At 48.0% G+C, this 20,392-nt stretch overlaps 1 protein-coding gene across 2 annotated transcripts; it reads right to left on the bottom strand.

Annotated features, from left to right (window-relative positions):
• Window positions 1–82: 82 nt before the first annotated feature.
• On the bottom strand, window positions 83–20,116 carry LOC128322151 (uncharacterized). Of its 2 annotated transcripts, none has more exons than XM_053242924.1 (7): window positions 20,020–20,116; window positions 5,184–5,207; window positions 2,244–3,284; window positions 1,937–2,062; window positions 1,706–1,747; window positions 1,391–1,621; window positions 83–424 (listed from the first exon to the last, which is right to left on the bottom strand). In XM_053242924.1, the coding sequence occupies exons 3-7, from the start codon at window positions 3,235–3,237 to the stop codon at window positions 237–239; spliced, it is 1,581 nt and encodes a 526-aa protein (XP_053098899.1). In that variant the 5' UTR covers window positions 3,238–3,284; window positions 5,184–5,207; window positions 20,020–20,116; the 3' UTR covers window positions 83–236. The 2 variants fall into 2 exon arrangements, with proteins under 2 accessions (XP_053098899.1, XP_053098900.1); XM_053242925.1 differs by lacking the exon at window positions 20,020–20,116 and adding an exon at window positions 5,619–6,008.
• Between the last annotated feature and the right edge of the window lie 276 nt (window positions 20,117–20,392).

The raw sequence follows: 20,392 nt of genomic DNA, 5'->3' as shown, positions 1-20,392 counted from the left end.
CCCCAAGTGGACTGGCCAAAGAGCCTTTTCTGTGGCTGGGTTTGACCCAAAGACATTTTTACCCAACTCTGCCCAAAGAATATTCAAAGTAAGACAACTTTATTTTCTTTAAAATCAACTTTTTAATTTTTAAGCAGTAAATATGCATGTTCTGTTGCTGTTTTATCTCTACATCCTATCCTATTAAAACAAATGTTTAATATTTTTAAAATAAATATGCAGCATTTTATTGCTACCTATGTATGAAGCACTGTCTGGTTTTTGTCTTTCTCTTTTTCCTCATCAACATCCAGCTCCCTTGGAGGAACCAGGATCCCCATAGTGGCTTCCACCCTTGCCAGTCTGCTCCGCAGTCTCCGGAGCTGTACCCTCAGTGCCTTGAGGTTTTGCAAACATTCCTGGCAGCTGCGGAGGTCTCTTTGGCCTTGAAGGAAAGAAAACAAACAGGGTCAAGGGGCCTGTCCTCCACAATACCAGTCCCTGCACTGACTTCTAGTCCCTTTCCATGCCCAGCACAGACTTCTCATCTCTACCTTGAAAACCCACCATGGCTATGCCCCACCCTGTCCCTCTGCACTGATCCTCCCCCCTCCCCCAACTTGCACCCCGTCAGGTTGGTTTTTGCTCCTCCAGCTTCTGTCTTCAGCCACCTGGAGGTCTCCTGCCCTCTAAAACTATTCTTTTTCTTCTTCCTCGCTGACCCTTGGGTCTGGAACTGCCACTCATGTGGGCTCACGTCTCTCTCCTATCCCTCCAATGCAACCCACCTCCTCTGTGCAGCTTTTGGCTTAATGCCTCAGCAGAGGCAGCTCCATCATCTTGAACTGAATGCCCCTTATGCTTTCTTCCTCTTCCTCACTTCTCTCTCCAAAGCCAAACTTTAGACTGTATGCTCCTGGTGGCCGGGAACTTTTGCCCATGTACATTGACGATGCTATAAGGAGGATTGTGATAAGCACAATTGTATGTCATCCTCCTTGGTTTCTTGTTTCAGCCCAGCTTGAACTCAAAAGGGCTGATATTAGCATTCATATTATTAGCATTCATGAATTTAGTATTCACATTCTGCTCTTCCTCAAGCAGCTCAGGGAGGTATACATGGTTATTTTTTTCCTCCTAACAACCCTAAAAGTTAAGTTAGACTGCAGGACAAGTGACTGGCCCAAAGTCACCCAGCGAGGTTCATGGCTGGATGAGAATTCAAACCCGGGTCTCCCTGGTCCTAAGGAGGTGCAGCTGAAATACATACACATCGTTCCCCCGCTTGTCCCACCTCAACTTCCCTCTCCTTCCTCTGTTGCTTGCCCATCTCTGTTTTTAGACTATAAGTGTTTAAGATTGTAAAACAACAATGAGGATGGAAAAGGGGTGCTGCCTCTGTGAAACTTACGGTCATTCAGCTGATGGAACTGCAAATCCATCAAACTCTGCAGAGTTTCTTTTACATTGCTGAGGTCCGGCTCTAGAGGAGGTGGGGAAGGAGGAGGAGGGGGAGAGGGATGCAGGAGGAAAGAAGAGGTGGAGGCGGAGGGTGGGATGGAGCCAACTTCCAGCGATGCAGAAGATAATAATGAACTGGACCCAGGGGGGCGGAGACATGCAGCAGGGCCTGCAGGATCATCTGCAAGAGAGAAGCAGCAGCAGGTGATCAGCCGCAAACGCTGGCATACTACCACACCCGCCATCACTTGCCCTCACTGCTCACCATGAGAAGCTGTCTGAATTACAGGCATCAGAGCTTGGTCACCTGAAAGACAGAAAACGAAGGAACACTTCAGCAAGCACTGACAACCCACCCACAGGCCTCCCCTCCGAAACTTAGATGCAGAACCCTTTTGCATAGACACCCAGCATTCAACATTCAGGAGAAGGAAACAGAGAGCAAAAGAGCCATTTTTAGCCCAGCAGCAACTTCAGGGGTATGCTCCGAACGTACCTTCCTTTCCCCACCGTTGCAGCCGAACTTCACTGCGGATGAGCCTTGTCCGTGTGTGTCCAATTTGCAGGTTGATGGCTCGGAGAGAACGAGGGAACTGTTGGGAAATGCGGCGAACCTTCATTTCTGCAAAAAAGAGAGCAAAAAGGAACAAGTGTTGTATGCTCTGACCAGGCCGAGTGCTGGTGTCTTGCAAAAAGGGGCAGTGCTAGTGCTTGGTCCATCATCTGGGCTGAGTATCAAAACTCCAGCTGAACTTTGTGCTGGGTGTCTATGCAAAAGGGTTCTGAGGTGCCACAATACTTACGCCGCTGGACATAGTCATTCTGTAATCCTTTGAGGATTTCTACTTCTTGCTCAAGGTAATTGTCAGCAATGGAAGGCTCTGGTAAGGGCTCTGACACAAAAGCTGCTTCCTTTGGAGTGCCAGTGGGGATGGAAGGACCTGGCACTGAGGTTTCCTCATTGATCTCTTTCCCCAGAATGTCATTGGTGATGTGAGGTCCTGGAAGGGATCCTGGCACTGAAGTTGCCTCATTGAGTTCTCCCTGCAGAATATCAGTGTGGACGCGAGGTCCTGGAAGAGATCCTGGCATTGAGGTTTTCTCATGGAGCATTTCCTCCAGAATATCAGTGGAAATGCGAGGTCCCGAAAGGGATCCTGGCACTGAGGTTGCTTCATTGAGCTCTTTCCCCAGAATGTCAGTGGGTACATGAAGTCCTGGAAGGAGTCCTGGCACCAAGGTTGCTTCATTGGGCTCTTCCCCCAGAATGTCATTGGTGATGCAAGGTCCTGGAAGGGATCTTGGCACCAACATTTCCTCATTGAGCTCTTGCTCCAGAATATCAGTGGGGACGTGAGGTTCTGGAAGAGATCCTGGCACCGATGTTTCCTCATTGAGCTCTTCCTCCAGAATATCTATGGGGATGCGAGGTTCTGGAAGGGATCCTAGCATTGAAGTTTCCTCATTGAGCTCTTTCCCCAGAATGTCAGTGGGGACATGAAGTCCTGGAAGGGGTCCTGGCACCAAGGTTGCCTCATTGGGCTCTTCCCCCAGAATGTCATTGGTGATGCAAGGTCCTGGAAGGGATCTTGGGACCAACATTTCCTCATTGAGCTCTTCCTCCAGAATATCTGTGGGGATGCGAGGTTCTGGAAGGGATCCTAGCATTGAAGTTTCCTCATTGAGCTCTTTCCCCAGAATGTCAGTGGGGACATGAAGTCCTGGAAGGGGTCCTGGCACCAAGGTTGCCTCATTGGGCTCTTCCCCCAGAGGGTCTCCCAGAACATGGTGCAACATGGGTCCCCCAGGACATGGAGCAACATGGATCGGATTTCTGGGATGACCTGAAAGAGAGGAAATAAAGCAGGAATCTGGAAATGAGGATGGCCCATAGCCCTGATAGAAATTGCCTCCCCTTTCTGCCTAGGTTAACCAGCTGGGATGCAGCCTGGGATTGTGGGTGAGGCAGTCCACCCAAGGAAACAAGCAAGGGATGAAGAGGAATACATTGCATAGCACTGGCAAGACAGCCCTCACCAACTACACTTCAGAAGGGAGTGCAATGGCCAGGCTCTATCTGCTGAACATACCAATGCAGCTGCCTTCTACCAAGTCATACCCCTGGCTCACTTTGCCCTACTCTGGCTGACAGCCGCTCTTGGGCAGAAGCCTTTTCCTAGCTAGCTAAAATTCTTTAACAGAAGATGAAGAAGACTCAACCCAAGACCTTGTGCATGCAAAGCACTTGTTCCACTACTGGACTATGGGCCCTCCCATACCTGTGAGGAAAGAGGCTTCTCCTTTGAGCAGAGTGGGAGCTGATGGTTCACATGGACTAAACAATGCATTTGCTCTCTAGCTGAAGCAACAACCCTCAGTTACAGCCTTTTGACCTATGTGCGGGGGTAGGGGTGGGGCTTGAAAATCTGCCTGGACGCCATAAGCAGGAAGCATAGCTATGATCTGAGGAATGCAGGCCCAGCTCCGAGGGGCAGAAAACTGGGATCAGAGAAAGAAAGAGTCTCTTTGGACTGATCTCAGAGCTCATTGGCCAGGAAATGTTGCCCTTGTTTGCAGGTGATCCTCCATTTCCATCTTGACCCATGTAATTGTCAAAAAAAGAGATGCTTTGGAAACAAGACACCAGCATTCTTTAGCTTCCTCTTTTCCAAGGCAGGGGGAACAAGGCCCAGAGGATGTCTTGGGGCTGGGTGTGGGCAAAAGGTTCTTGCAGGGCTTTTCCAGAAGTGCACCACCTCCAAGGGAGAATTACCAAACCTGCCTGCCTGCCTGCCTGCTGCCACAGCCCTTTCCCCATCTTCTCCTAGAAGGGAGGGTATCCAGATGTGACTCGCCCAGGCCCCCTGGTCTCCTCCAACACTTTTGGCTGCAACAAGTTCCCGCAGCAAAGGATAGAGGTGGATGAACCTGCCATCCTGCCATTAATCCATCAGATGGACGTCTGCCTATCTCTCTCCATTGTCGAAGTGAAACAGGTCTCCAAGGAGACACTCCCTGGGGGGTTGAGGAGCCCTGAGAAGAAGCATGTGGCGAATCACAGGAAATTGAGGGGTCCCCCCAGTAATCCTAGGGGGTGCTGTGCCATCCCAAGCATGCCCTCACCCATAATCCTTCTAGAAGGCCCTGCTAATTTTGGATGATTCAATACTTGGGAGCAGTGAAAGTAATTGCTATTGAAAGTCACTCACTACATTTTGCTCAGATTGTTTTCACTAGGGGATTGACTGGTTGACAGGGCGGGGGGCAGACCTACTCTCGTAGTTTATAGATATGAGGCCAGCTTTCCCACCCCTCTCCAGAGAAGATTTTCAACTTTTTAGAAAGCCCCCCCACAAAGGGGGACACTTCAGCTAAAAGAACATACATACTGTTTTGGTTTTTAAAATTTGAATAAGAGGGTTTAAATTTGTGACAACTCGAATCCCCCGCCTGTATGTTCCCCAGACTATGGGAAACACCTATATCGGGCAGCAGCGATATAGGAAGATGCTGAAAGGCATCATCTTATCCTGCGTGGGAGATGGCAATGGTAAACCCCTCCTGTATTCTACCAAAGGCAGCCACAGGACTCTGTGGTCACCAGGAGTTGACACCGACTCGATGGCACACGTTTACCTGGGTTTGGGCTATGTCTGAACAACCCCCTCCACACCCATCCCTTCAGATGGCCACACCAGAGCCAAAAGCATTAAGAGGAGTCAAGAGGGAAAAAAGCAACTCACTTTCGTTCTGCCTCTGGGTGAGACCTATGGGAACATGAAAGAAGAAAAGGTTAGGCATGTTCTTGGAAATAACATGGGGGTTTGGGGGGGGGCAGCTTTTGAAGTCAGCTTCAACTGGTGGGCAGGATTCCCCCCCCCAAAAAAAAACCCCAAGTGGGCCCACAGGGGCCAGCCAGTAGCTCCTGGGTGCTACAGTTTCACAGGTCTAGGACCTGTAAGCTTAAGAAATACAGTGGAAATCAGCCCAGCAAGTGACCTTCGAGGGCCACCCTCATTTCAAGGAGAAGCTGTGTGGTGTGAATAGTGGTGGTGAACTTGTGACCACTGAAGTTCACATAGGGAGCGCAATGGCATGTAAAACAATGGAAGGGCATCTTTAAAAACCATGTCCAGGCAGCCATTAGATTTTGCTTCCCCATCATGCCGGAGACTTACCTACAGTTCACCCATGACCAGCAGCCACCCATCCTGACAGCTAAGATGACAAGCTGATGATAAACTGACAGCCAAAGACAACCAACTTATCAAAGATGCTGCAGCTTATCTAGAATGCTGCCAGGTGAGCCTCCTGCAGAATCCTCGCAGGTCTCCAAGGGGAACCATGACGGCAGAATTCTGTGGCTGATTGTGAGATCGCAAGATCAGTTACTGGCCACGCTGGTTCTGGTTTGAATCCAAACACTGTCTTGGTTGTCAGCTCAAAGTGCCAAAGCACCAGGGGAGAGTCACCCCTGCCCTGCCTTCCCTGCTCCCCACATGTTTTCCACCTAATCACTTGCTGAAGTCCCTTAGCTAGGAAATCCCTCTACATCATATTTAGCACTAAGGCCCGTCTCTGTTCAGAATACACAAAAAAGAAAGCCAATTAACTTGTGGAACTAGGTGTGGTGATGATCCCTGGCTTAGATGGGTTTGAAAGGGGGTTAGAAACATTCATGGAGGAGGAGAGGCCCCTCTGTGGCGATTAGTCAGGATGGCTATAGAGAACCTCCAGGTGCACAGGCTGAATCCCAGATGCTGGGGACATGCAGTGGGTGTGGCTGTTGCCTTTGCACTCTTTCATGAGTTACAGAGGACTCAGATGTTACAGAGGACTCATGCAGGTTTATTATAACTCTGCACTAGCAGTGGCTGCAGCCCACCCCGATCCACAAGCATCCCCTTCCTTCAGCATTTGCTAACAGAAGGGAAGAGGCAAATGAATAGAAAGTGACAGAGAGGGAAGGAGGGGGAAATGAGAAGGACAAAGAAAGAGGGGAAGCAAGAAAAATGATGGTGCCTCACAAAGAATGACTGAGAGAAACAGAAGACTGTAATGTACTTTTTGTATAAGGTTATGAAATGGAAAACAAACAATATTCAATATCTTGCCCCACCCCCACCCCGTTACATCTTCGGAAACAACCTACAGTATGTCCTTATTAAACTCCATAGGCCCAACTGCACAACATCTTAGTTTCCACTGCACATTATTTTAAAAATGCACTGCATAGAATGCACCCAGCTGCACATCAAAATGAACCTTAGACTAAGGGGCCGCCTATTTGGCCTCCCCAAAGACCCACCATGGCAGCTCATGGCCCCACAGTGGATGGATGAATCCTCCCAAAGATGCTACTCTTACATTTTTAGGGGATAGGCCAGGAGCATTCTAGCTATTGCTCGCTTATAGCTATTATTTTTGCCACTGTTTTAAAACCACATGTTGTTGTTGTTGGAAGTGCTTTTGCTTAATGTCTTGCTGACATTCTGTCAGCTGGTATGTATCCTTCACTTCCTGCTCCTCTGGCTGCTGCTGCCACCAACAGCACTGCAATTACTCTCCAGTATATTGTTTTATCAGTCACCTTAAGTGGCGCAGTGGGGAATGCTTGACTAACAAGCAGAAGGTTGGCAGTTCGAATCTCCACTGGTACTATATCGGGCAGCAGTGATATAGGAAGGTGCTGAAAGGCATCGTCTCATACTGCACAGGAGGAGGCAATGGTAAGCCCCTCCTGTATTCTACCAAAAGAAAACTACAGGGCTCTGTGGGCGCCAGGAGTCGAAATTCCCAATATAGGTGTTTACTATAGTCTGGGAAACAGACCAGTGGGGATTTGAACTGGCAATCTTCTGCTTGTTAGTCAAGCATTTCCCCTCTGCACCACTTAAGGTGGTGTAGTCACTGTAACTGGGCTCCATTTGGCACTATGGTCGGTCAGAAAGCTTTCCCACTGGGGAAAAACAGGAGAGAGCCCACCGGGAGCTTTCATAACACATTGTTTACATGGGTTGAGAGATTTTGTCCAATAGACTGTTGTTTTTGGTAGGTTGCGGTGGGCAGTCATGTTAAAGAACTCAAGTTGGTTTGAAAAGTCGTATAGTTGGTTATGCTTGTGTAATATTAGGGTTGTTTTGACTGCTAGTTTTAACGCAAGTATTAGGCCCAAGACTGTAACAATTATTGTGGAGAACTTTGTTATGGCGGCTATAGTTATTGTTGTGGTTTGGTTGGTTGAATTGTTAGTGAAATCAAAAGGCCTGCTGCAGTGCTTCTTACCTTAGCAACAAAAGAATGCACGATATACATAGAATACAATATGTTCAATTATACATACATATTCACCCAGTATGTAGGGTGGAGGGGAGTGGGGGAGGAATATAGGTAGTTGGGGGAGGGAAGTAAAAAGTCAGCGGGGGGGGGTTCAGGAGAAAGCCCACCAGCTGCAGCTTTCTCTGCAGTGCTTATATTGCTTTTGTTTTTTTAGGGAGGAAAGGTTTTAGCAATGCCCCACTTGCAGCTCCACCCACCATCATTGGCACCACCCACTTTGGCTCCACCCATCACTTGACCTGCGTGCCACTCACCCAATCTCAGCAGTCCCCAATGTCTACAGTGGCTGGCAGTGGCACTAATCTAACTGGCTGACATACTGCACAATGCCTTGTAATGGAACGTGTGCATAGTTGCGTGAGAGTGCAGTTGTGCAAAACACAAGAATTGCACAAATGCAGTTGCATGGCAGAAGGCCATTAATTCCAATGGCCATTCATCGCACAGCTGCATTTGCACAATTGTTGCATTTTGTGCTTATGCAACTGCACACACATTCCATTACAAGGCAGGTGGAATATTGCACAGTATTTCAGCCACTGTGATTATAGACAACTCACCACACATGGTAACTTTTGGCTCTGGGTGTGAATGCATTAAAAATACATCTAGACAGCAAAACAGTGCTCAGATGGGTATCACGGTGTGGCTAAAGATACACATCGGCATAACTGATGACCATGGAAGGCTTTGTACACACCTCTCTTTCTTTCTGGATCAGGGCCATCGACTTTTAAGGGTTGTGCCATTCCTCACCCTCATTCATAGTGAAATGTAAATGTCCATGAGTTACTGCGAGCAATGACATGACTTTTAAAAGGAAGGCAGCACAATCCTGTGCATGTTTATTTAGAAGTATGTCCAGAGTTGTAGGGAGTCCCCCAGTGGCCCGGGGACAAAGTTCTTTTGAGGGGTCCCCATGCCAGCACCAAAGCCACACACCCTATTTTCCAGCCTTGCCACTGCACTTCCCCCTCTAAATTTATATGTGGCTGTGGTGGCGGGTGGGTGGGCTTCTCAGTGCTCTGGCTTCTCTCCCTGCTAGCGCTGTGTGGGTTGAACTGTAATGCAGGGGGAGGGGGCTGCTTTCGTCCCCATTTGTAGGCATCTGCTTGGCCCCCGCCGGGGGCTGACCCTTGTGCATTTCGGCCAAAGCAGACCCCTGGGTGGGGGCATGCTCCTCCCATGGATTGGTGGGGAGTGCTTCTCTTCTTCCATCACTATCCCTACAGAAGTGCCTTGCTCTGGGCTCTTCCTAGTTCTCAGCACTGCCGCTCAGTTATGGAAGGAAAAGGGGGGAATGTAACACGCACACCCATTTTAGCAGTCCTGTCTAACCACCCCCTACCAAGCAGCTGAGTGTCTGTTCTGTCATCCTTTCGTGTTTCCCTCCCGGGCCCACTTGCTGCAGGGAAGAAATGCCTGGCTTGGCTATTTCAGGACAGCTCAGCCTGGCTGGGAAAGCAAAGCAAGCATCGCTGTCTCTCTCCCAGGCAGCCAGAGATGCTCCAGAGAGCAGGAGCTGCGTTTACACACATGGCAGGCTGCTGGTGTCCTGGGGAAGGAGAGCCAGCCGGAGGAGGCGAGGTGAGTGGCAGGGTGCATGGTGAGGGACACTTACCGAGGCAGTGTCCAGATGGCACAGCATGCAACGCTCTCCCTACTCAATGGGGAGGCCTGTGTGCCGGCCACGGAGGGGGAAGGGGAGCCTGCTGCCACCACTACCAACAACATCAAGGGGAAATAGGAAATGGCAGTGTAGGGATGCACAGGAGGAGGTTGGTGGGGGCCTTGTGGGCCCCTTGACTCTCCGGGCCCAGGGACATTTGCACCCCCTCATCCGATGGACGCTATGCGCATAAGTATGTCCCACTGTGCTCAGTGGGGATTATTCCCAGAAAAGTGAACTTGGATTCCAGATTCAGGCATTTAATTGTAATGTGGTACGTTAATTGTAATTTGTCATCTCTTTGTACAGTTTGTTGTATACATTTCTCCGGTATTGTAATATAAGAGTTGCAAAAAATTCTGAATGGATATGGGGAAAGGGAGGTGGAAGCTATTTAAAATCCCTATACCAACTTTTGACTAGAAACAGTGACTCACTCACATGCTGCGTTCCAACCAATTTCACCTCAGAATATGGTGGGACCTGGAAAAGGGCCTCCTCACAGGATAGCAATGGTAGAGTGGACTGGTGCTGAGTAAGGTGGTCCTTTGCCTTCAAGAGGCAAAGTAGGTCACAGGAGGCTCAGGATGAGACTGGATTGCAGGTTAGGGCTGGAGCCAGAGTTGGAGGCAGGAGAGGCCAGAGGAAGCTGCAGGCTGGAAATCAGAACGCAAAGCAGGAGATGGGGCTCGGAGGCTGAAGCAAGGGCCAAGACGGAAAGCAGAAGCAGAGGGCTGGAGCAAAAACCTGGAGCTGGGTCTACAATGAACTCCCAGTTCCGAGCTGTTGCATAGGTGAAAACGAGGCTGAGGCTGAAGCATGAATATAGTGGCGGCAACCCAACCCTTCCTAATTCTAGCTCAGTCCCAATCTAGGGCATGCACCAGAGCTTGTTTCCTTCTTCCAAGTAGGCCCACTGGAAAGGAACCCCTGGGCAACCAGGAGGCCCCTTCACTGCTATTTCTGGAGTGCTATCCTAATTTGTTGTCATAACTGTCCCTGGAGCCCTAGGCATGATGGAGGAGAGTCCAGAGCTGGAGCAGGGGTCTAGATTTGACTGCTGGGTCACCCAAGACCCCACACTCCTCAGAAAGAATGTCTGCAAAAGGGCCAAGCTCCAGCTTGGTAGTAACCATAGGATCCTCAGTGCTGAAAAGGAGAAGACCACGTCATGGTCCAAGAGCAAGTATGGCTGGATCCTGACAGTAAGTACTCTGGGCCCAAATGAGGACTGATAACTTTGGAAGGAAATCATATTGTGTGAGCAGCACAGAAGGCAGCTAGTTATTTCAAAACCAATAAGGGATAAGAGTCAGTACTCCATGGGGGTGTGTGAGCTATGTATTAAAGATATGCATCAAGCATGCTTTCCCTCCTACCACTGCTTGTTTCTTAATCTTCCTTTCTCACATATCTATTAGGCATGTGCAAACAGGTTCGATGTCGAATAGGTTCAACATCGAACCTGTTCAGTTCAAGAATCAGATATCAAACCGAACCCTCCCCCCCCCGATTCAGTTTGCTACCAGACCTCCTGGCCATTGGGGGGGGGGGGGTTCGTGACTTTACAAAAATAACCATGACCCAGACACGTAAAGGCCCATTTGGCATGGGCAAAAGAAGACAGGCCCGAAACAGGCTGAAGACCGCCCGAACCGGGTGATTTGTACATGAATGGAGGCTGACATGGGGGAGGGGGAACTTCTGGAGACACCCCCCACCCCCACCCCATGGCTGAATCTAAGCCCCTGGACTGGGTGGCAGTAAGTAAAATCTAATTTTTTAAAGTCTTTTATAAATTTAATCTCACGAACCCCCGCAAACTGAACCAAACCAGGGAGGATGTTCGGGGGTGGTGGTGGCAGAGGCATATCTAGGGAAAATAGTGCCTAGGGCAAGCACTGAAATTGCGCCCCCTGTCCAAACATCTGACACCCATCTTTCAGATAACTTTACCATAATATCAGCTGAAAAGTACAAGTCAAGTTTGTTAATCTTTTAATATTTCAAAAACTATTTAGCACTGGACGTAGCCAGACCAAAAAATGCTGGGCAACTACAAATTTCAGTATGCTGGGGCTCATGAAATACCCAAATACTATGTGGAGGTGTACTTGGAAAACTAAACAGAAGTGCCTGTCTAATTCTCTACTAGGCATTATAGCATCACTATTACATAAGTTTTGAAAATAAACAGAGAATTTGACTTTTCCCAGATACTCTGAAAGTAATTAAAGGATATGCAAAGTAAACTGTGTCACTGCTTGGAATATATTCTAGTCTTTCAGAAAGACAGTTAAAATGAGAGAAAGAGAGAAAAAAACTCCCAGTGAGCCTTAATACTAAGGATTTCACACTGATTCAAATACAAACTCACTATTAATAGCCATATGATTAAGACATCACATTTAACTCACTTATCACAAGAAGCAAAATAAGAGCAAATGAATACAATCCTAGCTCATAAGGTTCAGCTCATTATTCACAAGCCCTGATTCTCTGTACATAGTGCCAATCTGAATATGTGTACAGTGACTTATATTATATTAATTTTTTAATTTTTTTTAACCTGTAGCCCCTTTAGGGGGCTTCATAAAGGCTATGTGTGGGTGTGTGTGCAAAGGTTCCCCCACCCACTGGTCTCTGGGGCCTCACAGGGACCATTTGAGCATGTGTGGTGGCCATTTTTTTAAATATATATATATATATTTTAAAAGGCTGCTGAAAACAAAATGGCCACCACGCATGCTCAAATGGCCTCTGCGAGGCCTGGCATGGCCTAGGGCCTCACAGAGGCCATTTGAGCATGCACAGTGGCCATTTTGTTTTCAGCAGCCATTTTTAATTTTATTTTTTTTTAAGAAAGAAATGGCGCTCCCCTTCAAGTGGCGCCTGGGGCACATGCCCTGCCTGCCCCACCCTAGATACGCCCCTGTCTGTCTTTCTTTCGCCATATTGTTCGGCTTACATTTGTTTGGCCAGAGTTTATGCTTCTTTTTGTCCTCTTTATTTGAGCCAACTTCCAGTTTTATAGGATCCCTGATCCTGCAAGTTAACCATGCTGGCATCCTTTTAGACTTGCTCATACATTCCCTAATTCTATGATATACTTTCCAGTAGAGCTTCCACTACTGTGATTTCAAATAATATCCAAGTAGCCTGGAGAGATTTGAATCCCTTGATTCCCTATCACTTTCTTTTTAATGAATCCCTGCATTTTTGTGGAAATTAAATGTGATGGTGTTGGACTTTCTGAGCAACTTTGATACTGGATGTGGTCACTGTTCCCAGTTGGTTCAACACCACTTACATTTTGCATTAGGTCCTGGGAACTATTCAGGATTACATACAGGGTCACCTGCCCTCCAGTGGGTTCAATGACCAGCTGTCCCAAGGCACACATCTGTTGTCTCCATCATGATCTGAAGTACAATTAGCCAGTAAATGTGATGGTAACTGAAATTGCCCACTATTACAATTCGTGTGTATGGCTTTCCCTGTATTTCTCTTTCTCCATCCCAAAATTACCCTCAGTGTTTTGGTCAGGGAGATAGAGTATATCCCTGGTTCTAAATTATTTTTAAGGCCTAGAATTTCTACCCACAGTGATTTTGTGGAGGAGTTTACTGGATGCTATGCCTTTTCTGACAACAAAACACTATCATTCTAAAATTCATTGCTGTCCTTTCTATAGCATTTATATCTAGGGATAGCTTTAGCCCACTGATTCTCTTCTCACACAGGTTTCTGATATGCTCTCTTTATTTATATTTTTGCACCAAGCACTCTAGCTTTTTCATCTTGGTTTGAAAGCTGCTGCCATTAGGATAAAGATAAAGGTAAAGTGTGCCATCAAGTCGATTTCGACTCCTGGTGCCCACAGAGCCCTGTGGTTTTCTTTGGTAGAATACAGGTGGGGTTTACCATTGCCTCTTCCTGCACAGTATGAGATGATGCCTTTCAGCATCTTCCTATATAGCTGCTGCCCAGTATGGGAAACATACCAGCGGGAATTTGAACCGGCAACCTTCTGCTTGTTAGTCAAGCATTTCCCCACTGTGCCACTTAAGGTGGAGGCCATTAGGATATTTTCAGTGGCAAACCCTGACCGCCAGTGGCCTGTGTGTGGCCTCAGCGGCAGCCCCGCTAACCCCGCCCCCATGTCTGACATCAGACACGGGATGGCCACGCCCCCATGTCTGATGTCAGACATGGGGGGCATGGTCTGGCTCCTGAATGGAGCCTTGAGGCTCCGTTCGGGAGTTGGAATTTAGTTCCCGAAGGGGCCGCGCGGCCCCCACTCGGGAGCTAAACTTGCACCCCTGCATCTGACATCAGACGCAGGTGTGTGTGTCGGGGCCGCGAGGCGCGGCCCCTGATTGGGCAACGCCTAGGTTCCATTGGCCCAATGGTGTCTTCGCTCCTGCATATTTTGTGTACCTCTCCAAACATCCTCTGGATATATTTCCCCTGGAATCCTTCATTCTCTTTAAATGGCTATCATGTCTTTCCTGATGCTCATTGCTAAGTTCTGCTCTATCTCATGTAAATTACCTAGAATATTAATATCATCACCCTATAGATATTAGCTGTCCCAAACCCAGTTCTTCCCAGCTTCTGTTGATTTTGTCCCAGAATTCCATTAAAATCCTGCTGTGCAATACTTTTAATATTTAACTGTCCAGTTCTATTGCGATTCAAGTGAATCCCACGTCTTTTGTAAACACTTACATGTTCCAAAATATTTCACAGAACCTATTAACTCAAAATCATTTCTCCCGACACCAACATCACTTTTACCTGTTGTCTCACTAAATTTTCTTTGTTTTCCTGGCCCTGTAGATGAAAAAGGTAGCAGTTTTGAAATTGCTACCTACAGTAGGTGGTCTTCGACTTCAGCATCCTGTCCAGCAGACTAAACATGGCTTTCAGGACCTCACAACAGCATTTCTCAATGTTATTGGTGCCAACATGCACCACGACTGCTGATTTCCCCCCACCCCCTGCCTGCACAGACTAAGGTTGTTCACATGGCCAGTCCTACCTAGGCTTGGACAGCTGTACTTGGGTAGGACTGGTCATGTCAATTGCCAGGATTGGTCCCAATCCTGGTGCTCTGCACTGGGGTAATGTGGGTTTTGTCCACTTGCACCTTTCTACCCCACTCCCTGGTCATGTGGGTGCTCAGGCTGCTTGAGCGCCCGGCAGTGGGGTAATCCCCCAGTGCACCATGCTTCTCATGCAGTGCATTGTGAAAGGCCAGAGTCCTTCCTCCTCTGGATCCCTGCTCTGCTGCTCACAGCCCTGGTGCTCATGTGTGGGGAGGCAGGTAGAAGCCTGCCTCCTTGCCCACCCTCCCCAAACCCAGGTAAACCAGTTGTGTGAATGACCTTACAGTCTACCTGGTCATGTAAACAGCATGTGATGTTTGCCCATATCAGGTAGGCAACACATGCATCTCAGACCGATCTTTCTAAATTCTAAATTACTGAATCTCTCACTCGCCTTTAGCTTGAAGTTGCATCACCTGAGGAATAAGTCCCTTCTAAAAGGGCCATTCTCAGTCCCTTCTGCCTAGAATGATACCCTCCTGAACCAAGAATTATACCCTCCTGCACTTCACGAACAGAGGTGCACCTAGGTAATTTTGGAGCCTGGGCCTAAAGGCCTTTTGCCCACCCTCTGCCATCTCCCCATCCCTGCCAGATAAGTTGCAATGCATTGTTTTTTACACTAGTACATGTTCCGGCAAATCTGGAAACTCCTCTTTTTGTATTTTTAGAAGAGATTCTGAATAAGATACTTCCCACTGACTTGCAGAGAGAGAGAGACCACATTTTGCATGGACAATCTTGCTGCTTAAATTAGCGGGCTATTCAGCATTTGGAGGCCTCCCCCCCCAGGCCTGCGGGGGACTGGACCTCTGCCCAGAAGTCCAGTCCAAAGAGTGCCACTGTTCATGAAAGCAGAGAAGCTGTCATCATGGATGTATGTAGTAGAAGATCTCATCTACATACCTCTTTGCTTCTTTCCCTAGGGAAACTACCTTGACCTCAAGGAGAGGTGTACCTAGGTAATTTTGGTGCCTCGGCCTAAAGGCCTTTAGAGCTCCCCCTGCCCCTGCTGCAAGTTAAGCATCATCTCCCTACACACACACACACACACACACACACACACACACCCCATGACACATAGAGAGGCTATCCACATGCATGTGCAAAACCGGGCTAAGGGAGCCCAACCTGGTTTTGCATGCGCTTGTGAACAGCTAGGATCAGGCCTATCCTGGCAGCAACCCTGCCTAAATAGCCACCCTTGAAAACAAGGTTAAGGGAGCAAGTGCTCCCTTAACCTCATTTTTCTGATTGTCTGGCAGTTGTGGCTGCTTACAGCCACGGCGACAGACTGCAGGAAGCCCAGGGAAGGGAGGGGGGATCCCCATGATGCACCGTGCACTTGCATGGTGCATCACGCTAATTCCAGGGGCCAGGATGACACTGGCATCCTGGTGCAGCCGGTGATTCTGTCGATGCCCTGGTAGGAACCTGGAACAGGGAACTCAACAGGGCAGTAGACACAATTGCTCCTAAGTGTCCCTTCCGACCTGCTGCAAAAATGGCCCGTTGGTATACTGAGGAGCTGCGGGGGCTGAAGCGGTTGGGTAGGCGACTAGAGCGCAAGTGGAGGATAACTCGGTTCGAATCTGACAGGATTCAGCATGTGACCCATTTGAAGGCTTATGTGGTGGCAGTGCGCGCAGTGAAAAAGCGATTCTGGTCTGCGCACATTGCGGCTGCAGGTTCTCACTCAGCGGAGCTATCCCGGGTTGTGAGGAGTTTGGTTTCTGCTCCTTCTACTTCCAATTAGTCCCCGGAGTTGCTCTGCTGTGATGCCTTTAATGGGTTCTTTGTGAATAAGATCTCCTGTATTCGGGCTGACTTGGACTCCACTATTTCTGCAAGGTCTATGGAGGAGGTGTCCACAAATCCCTCTTGCAGTATTAGATTGGATCAGTTTCAATCTGTGACTCCTGAGGATGTGGACAAGCTGCTTGGGGCAGTGAGGCCTACCACCTGTTCTCTGGATCCTTTCCCGACTTGGTTGCTTCTGTCTAGCAGGGAGATTGTTGGAGGTGGCCTAGTTAATATCGTAAATCCATCGCTGAGGGAGGGTAGGGTGCCCCCTGCCTGAAGGAGGCAATGGTTAGACCACTCTTAAAGAAGCCTTCCCTGGACCCCTTAGCGATGGATAATTACAGGCCAATCTCCAATCTCCCTTGGTTGGGAAAGGTGATTGAGAGGGTGGTGGCCGACCATCTCCAGGTAGTCTTGGAGGAAACTGATTATCTAGACCCATTTCAAACTGGCTTTAGAGCTGGCTATGGGGTTGAGACAGCCTTGGTTGGCCTGACAGATGACATTTACCGGGGAATCAACAGAGGGAGTGTGACTCTGCTGGTTCTTCTGGATCTCTCGGTGGCATTCGATACCATCGACCATGGTATCCTTCTGGATCGCCTGGGGGAATTGGGGATAGGGGGCACTGCTTTGCAGTGGTTCCGTTCCTATCTCTCAGATAGATTCCAGATGGTGGAGCTTTGCAACAGTTGTTCCTCAAAACAGGAGCTATTATATGGAGTCCCTCAGGGCTCCATTCTCTCACCAATGCTTTTTAACATCTACATGAAACCGCTGGGTGAGGTCATCAGGACGTTTGGTGCTGGGTGTTATCCGTATGCCGATGACACCCAAATCTACTTCTCCTTTTCATCTTCAGGAAATGGCACTCATTCTCTAAATGCCTGCCTACAGGCAGTAATGGGCTGGATGAGGGAGAACAAATTGAAGCTGAATCCAAGCAAGATGGAGGTGCTCATTGTGGGGGCTCAGAATCTGAGGGGTGAGTTAGATCTTCCTGTGCAGGATGGGGTTACACTCCCCCAGAAGGAGCAGGTGCGCAGCTTGGCAGTACTCCTGGACCCAGGCCTCACCCTGGTATCTCAGGTGGAGGCCATGGCCAGGAATGCTTTCTATCAGCTTCGGCTGATTCGACAGCTGCGCCCATTCCTCGAAGAGGATGACCTCAAAACAGTGGTGCATCAGCTGGTAACCTCCCGGCTTGACTATTGCAATGCGCTCTATGTGGGGCTGCCTTTGTACGTAGTCCGGAAACTTCAGTTAGTTCAGAATGCGGCAGCCAGATTGGTCTCTGGGGCAACCCGGAGAGACCATATGATGCCTGTTTTGAAACAGTTACACTGGCCACCGATATGTTTCCAGGCAAAATACAAAGTGCTGGTTATTACCTTTAAAGCCCTGAACGGCTTGGGTCCGAGATACCTTAGAGAGCGCCTTCTTTTACATGTTCCCCACCGCACGTTAAGGTCATCTGGGGAGGTCTGTCTCCAGTTACCACTGGTTCGTTTGGTGGCGACTCAGAGGCGGGCCTTCTCTGTAGCTGCTCCTGGGCTTTGGAATGCACTCCCAGCAGAAATTCATAATCTTAATTCTATACTGACCTTCAAGAGAGCCCTTAAAACCCATCTGTTTGGCCTGGACTTTCAGAATTGTTAATTAGTTTTAATTGTTTTAATGTTAACCTGGTTTTCAGGGTTTTAATTGTTTTGATAATTTAATTGTTTTTAGATGTTTTTAAATTGGTGTTTATATTTGTATTTCTAATTGTTTTTAATGATTTTTGTTTTTTAATTGTAAACCGCCCTGAGCCAGCTTGGAAGGGTGGTATAAAAATCGAATAAAATAAATGAATGAATGAATAAATAAATAAATCCTGGCCCTGACCCTCCCCACTGTCTCAACATGCAGGGAATTATCTGGGCGGGTGAGAAGCATGCCCAGCAACAGCGCCTTGATCACCTGCGGGGAAGGTAGGTTTAACCCACCTCCACACAGTCCACTCTGGAGCCCTTCTCACGGATCATGAGAAGAGGCTCACAGTATTTTTAACACATGGGTTCTTGAAAACACAATAGCAACTGAACTCACAAGAATGTAAGAATATAAAACAGATATATTTATGCAAATAGGCATTAGCAGAAACATTCCAACACCCAACTTAACATATTCCTGCCCCACATATTTCTTTCCCCACTCCCTGTTGTCTCTAAAGCACTTGGTGCAGGCCACAATCACATTTGGCTACCCAGCACAGTGCAGGCCCGTGGTGTGGTATGGCAACCACACTGCCCAGGACAGACTAAAGAGGATTTGTGGGCCCCTAGGTGGTGTGGAGGCCTTGGACTTTGGCCCTGAAGTCCAGGGGTAAGAGCACCTCTGCTTCAAGAAAATGAGGCCAACTTATTCCTTAAGAGCCCAGAGCTCATTGCATTGAGCACACACCCACCATTTCTCTCCAGCAGGCAGGCAGTTAGATGAATAGCACTCTATGGGGTATGCTGGCCTTCTCCTGGCTTTCTATCTTCATCTGGTTTTGTCTTAAATACTTTAAAGTGATAATGTTGGGTTTTCTGTTTGCTGTGCTGGGAGAATGCAACTCTAGTGCCCTGGCCTTTTCACCCTATTACTGAACGCATGCAGGTGTTTATCTCACCTGGCTCCCTTACCTTTTTCTCAATGCCTTATCACTAGTGCTGTACTGCTTGGCTCTCTCATGTTTGCTGAGCGATAGCTCCCTTGCAAACTGCCCCCAAATAGACTCCTTGGGAGAGATACTCCTATTAAAAAATGTATATGCTTGTTGGCCCAAGGCTATTCAATTCATCCAGATGATTTAACTACTACTGCAATGAATGCTAGTGTTATCAGGCTATTAAAAGAGAATGATTAAAGGCGACTAGAAGTTACACAGGCTTTTCTAGGAGTACAGAAGTATGACCTACTTTGAGTTTGGATCAATCTATGCTTTTTGGTCTAAACCTAACTCTAAATTTGGCTCCGTTTTCACTTAGCTAAAATTTGCAATTTAGTGCTTCTCACTTTAAAAGAGTATACTAATTTTGCTTCTTTCAAGAGTAGCTTAGGTACAGAGATGTGCAGAACTGGTTCAGTCGCAAATCAGACTGCCACGAATGGAACCGGTTTGAGAGGTTTGATCACGAACTACTTCAAACCAGTTTGAGCTGGTTCATCAAACTGATTGGTCCAGCCAATCGGTTCGACTGAACTGGTTTTCATACCCATGGTTTCTTTTTGAATTCAGACTGAACCATGCCAAATGGTCAGTGGTGCACACCTCTATTTAAGTCTAGGTTTAGTTACAGTTGATCAGGCTAAACTGTGGTAGCTTTTACTACAATTTACAGGTCCAGCCCAAGACCCACTGGCCCCTGAGAAGGCTTAGTGGGCCACAGTCCCCAGTGTTAACTCTATGGCGTGCTTTGCACACCACACTCCCAAATGCACCCTGCAACCTCCCTGCTCCCTCATGAGCCCCTCACACCTTATTTATTTTATTTATTTATTTTTGCATTTTTATACCGCCTTTCGTTAAAAAATAGCCCCAAGGCGGTTTACAAAAGTTAAAAACATACAATAAAAACACAATAAAAACATCATGCTAAAAGTATAAAAACAGGCATAAAAACTTCTCACCTCCCTGAGTGTGCTCACAGGACCCACCCTATCTTCATCTAGTAGCAATGATGGCTGCCACTCTCTCTTTCTCTTTCCTCTGTCCCATTCTCCCATCATCTGAAAAGGTGGGAGCAGAAGAAATGTGAGGGAGACGACCCCATACCTCCTTCTGATCCTTGTCCCACCCCCAACAAGAAAGGAGGGAAAGTGGCAGAAACTCTGCAAGCCTGCCAATGGAGCAGTCAGTGAGGCAGGAGCAGGAGGTAATGGACTGACAGAGACAGCAGCATATTCACCACTTGCACCAATCCACTTCTTCTGAGGCAGCGCCCTCAGCATTAGCTAGCTGCCCCTGAGAAGTCAGAGGCTTTATGTTGTTGCAGAATTACCT

Source organism: Hemicordylus capensis, chromosome 4 (assembly GCF_027244095.1).
Source record: "Hemicordylus capensis ecotype Gifberg chromosome 4, rHemCap1.1.pri, whole genome shotgun sequence".
NCBI classification, from domain to species: Eukaryota; Metazoa; Chordata; class Lepidosauria; order Squamata; family Cordylidae; genus Hemicordylus; species Hemicordylus capensis.
The sequence above is the reverse complement of the archived record's forward strand: the minus strand, read 5'-3'. Positions and strand labels throughout refer to the sequence as shown.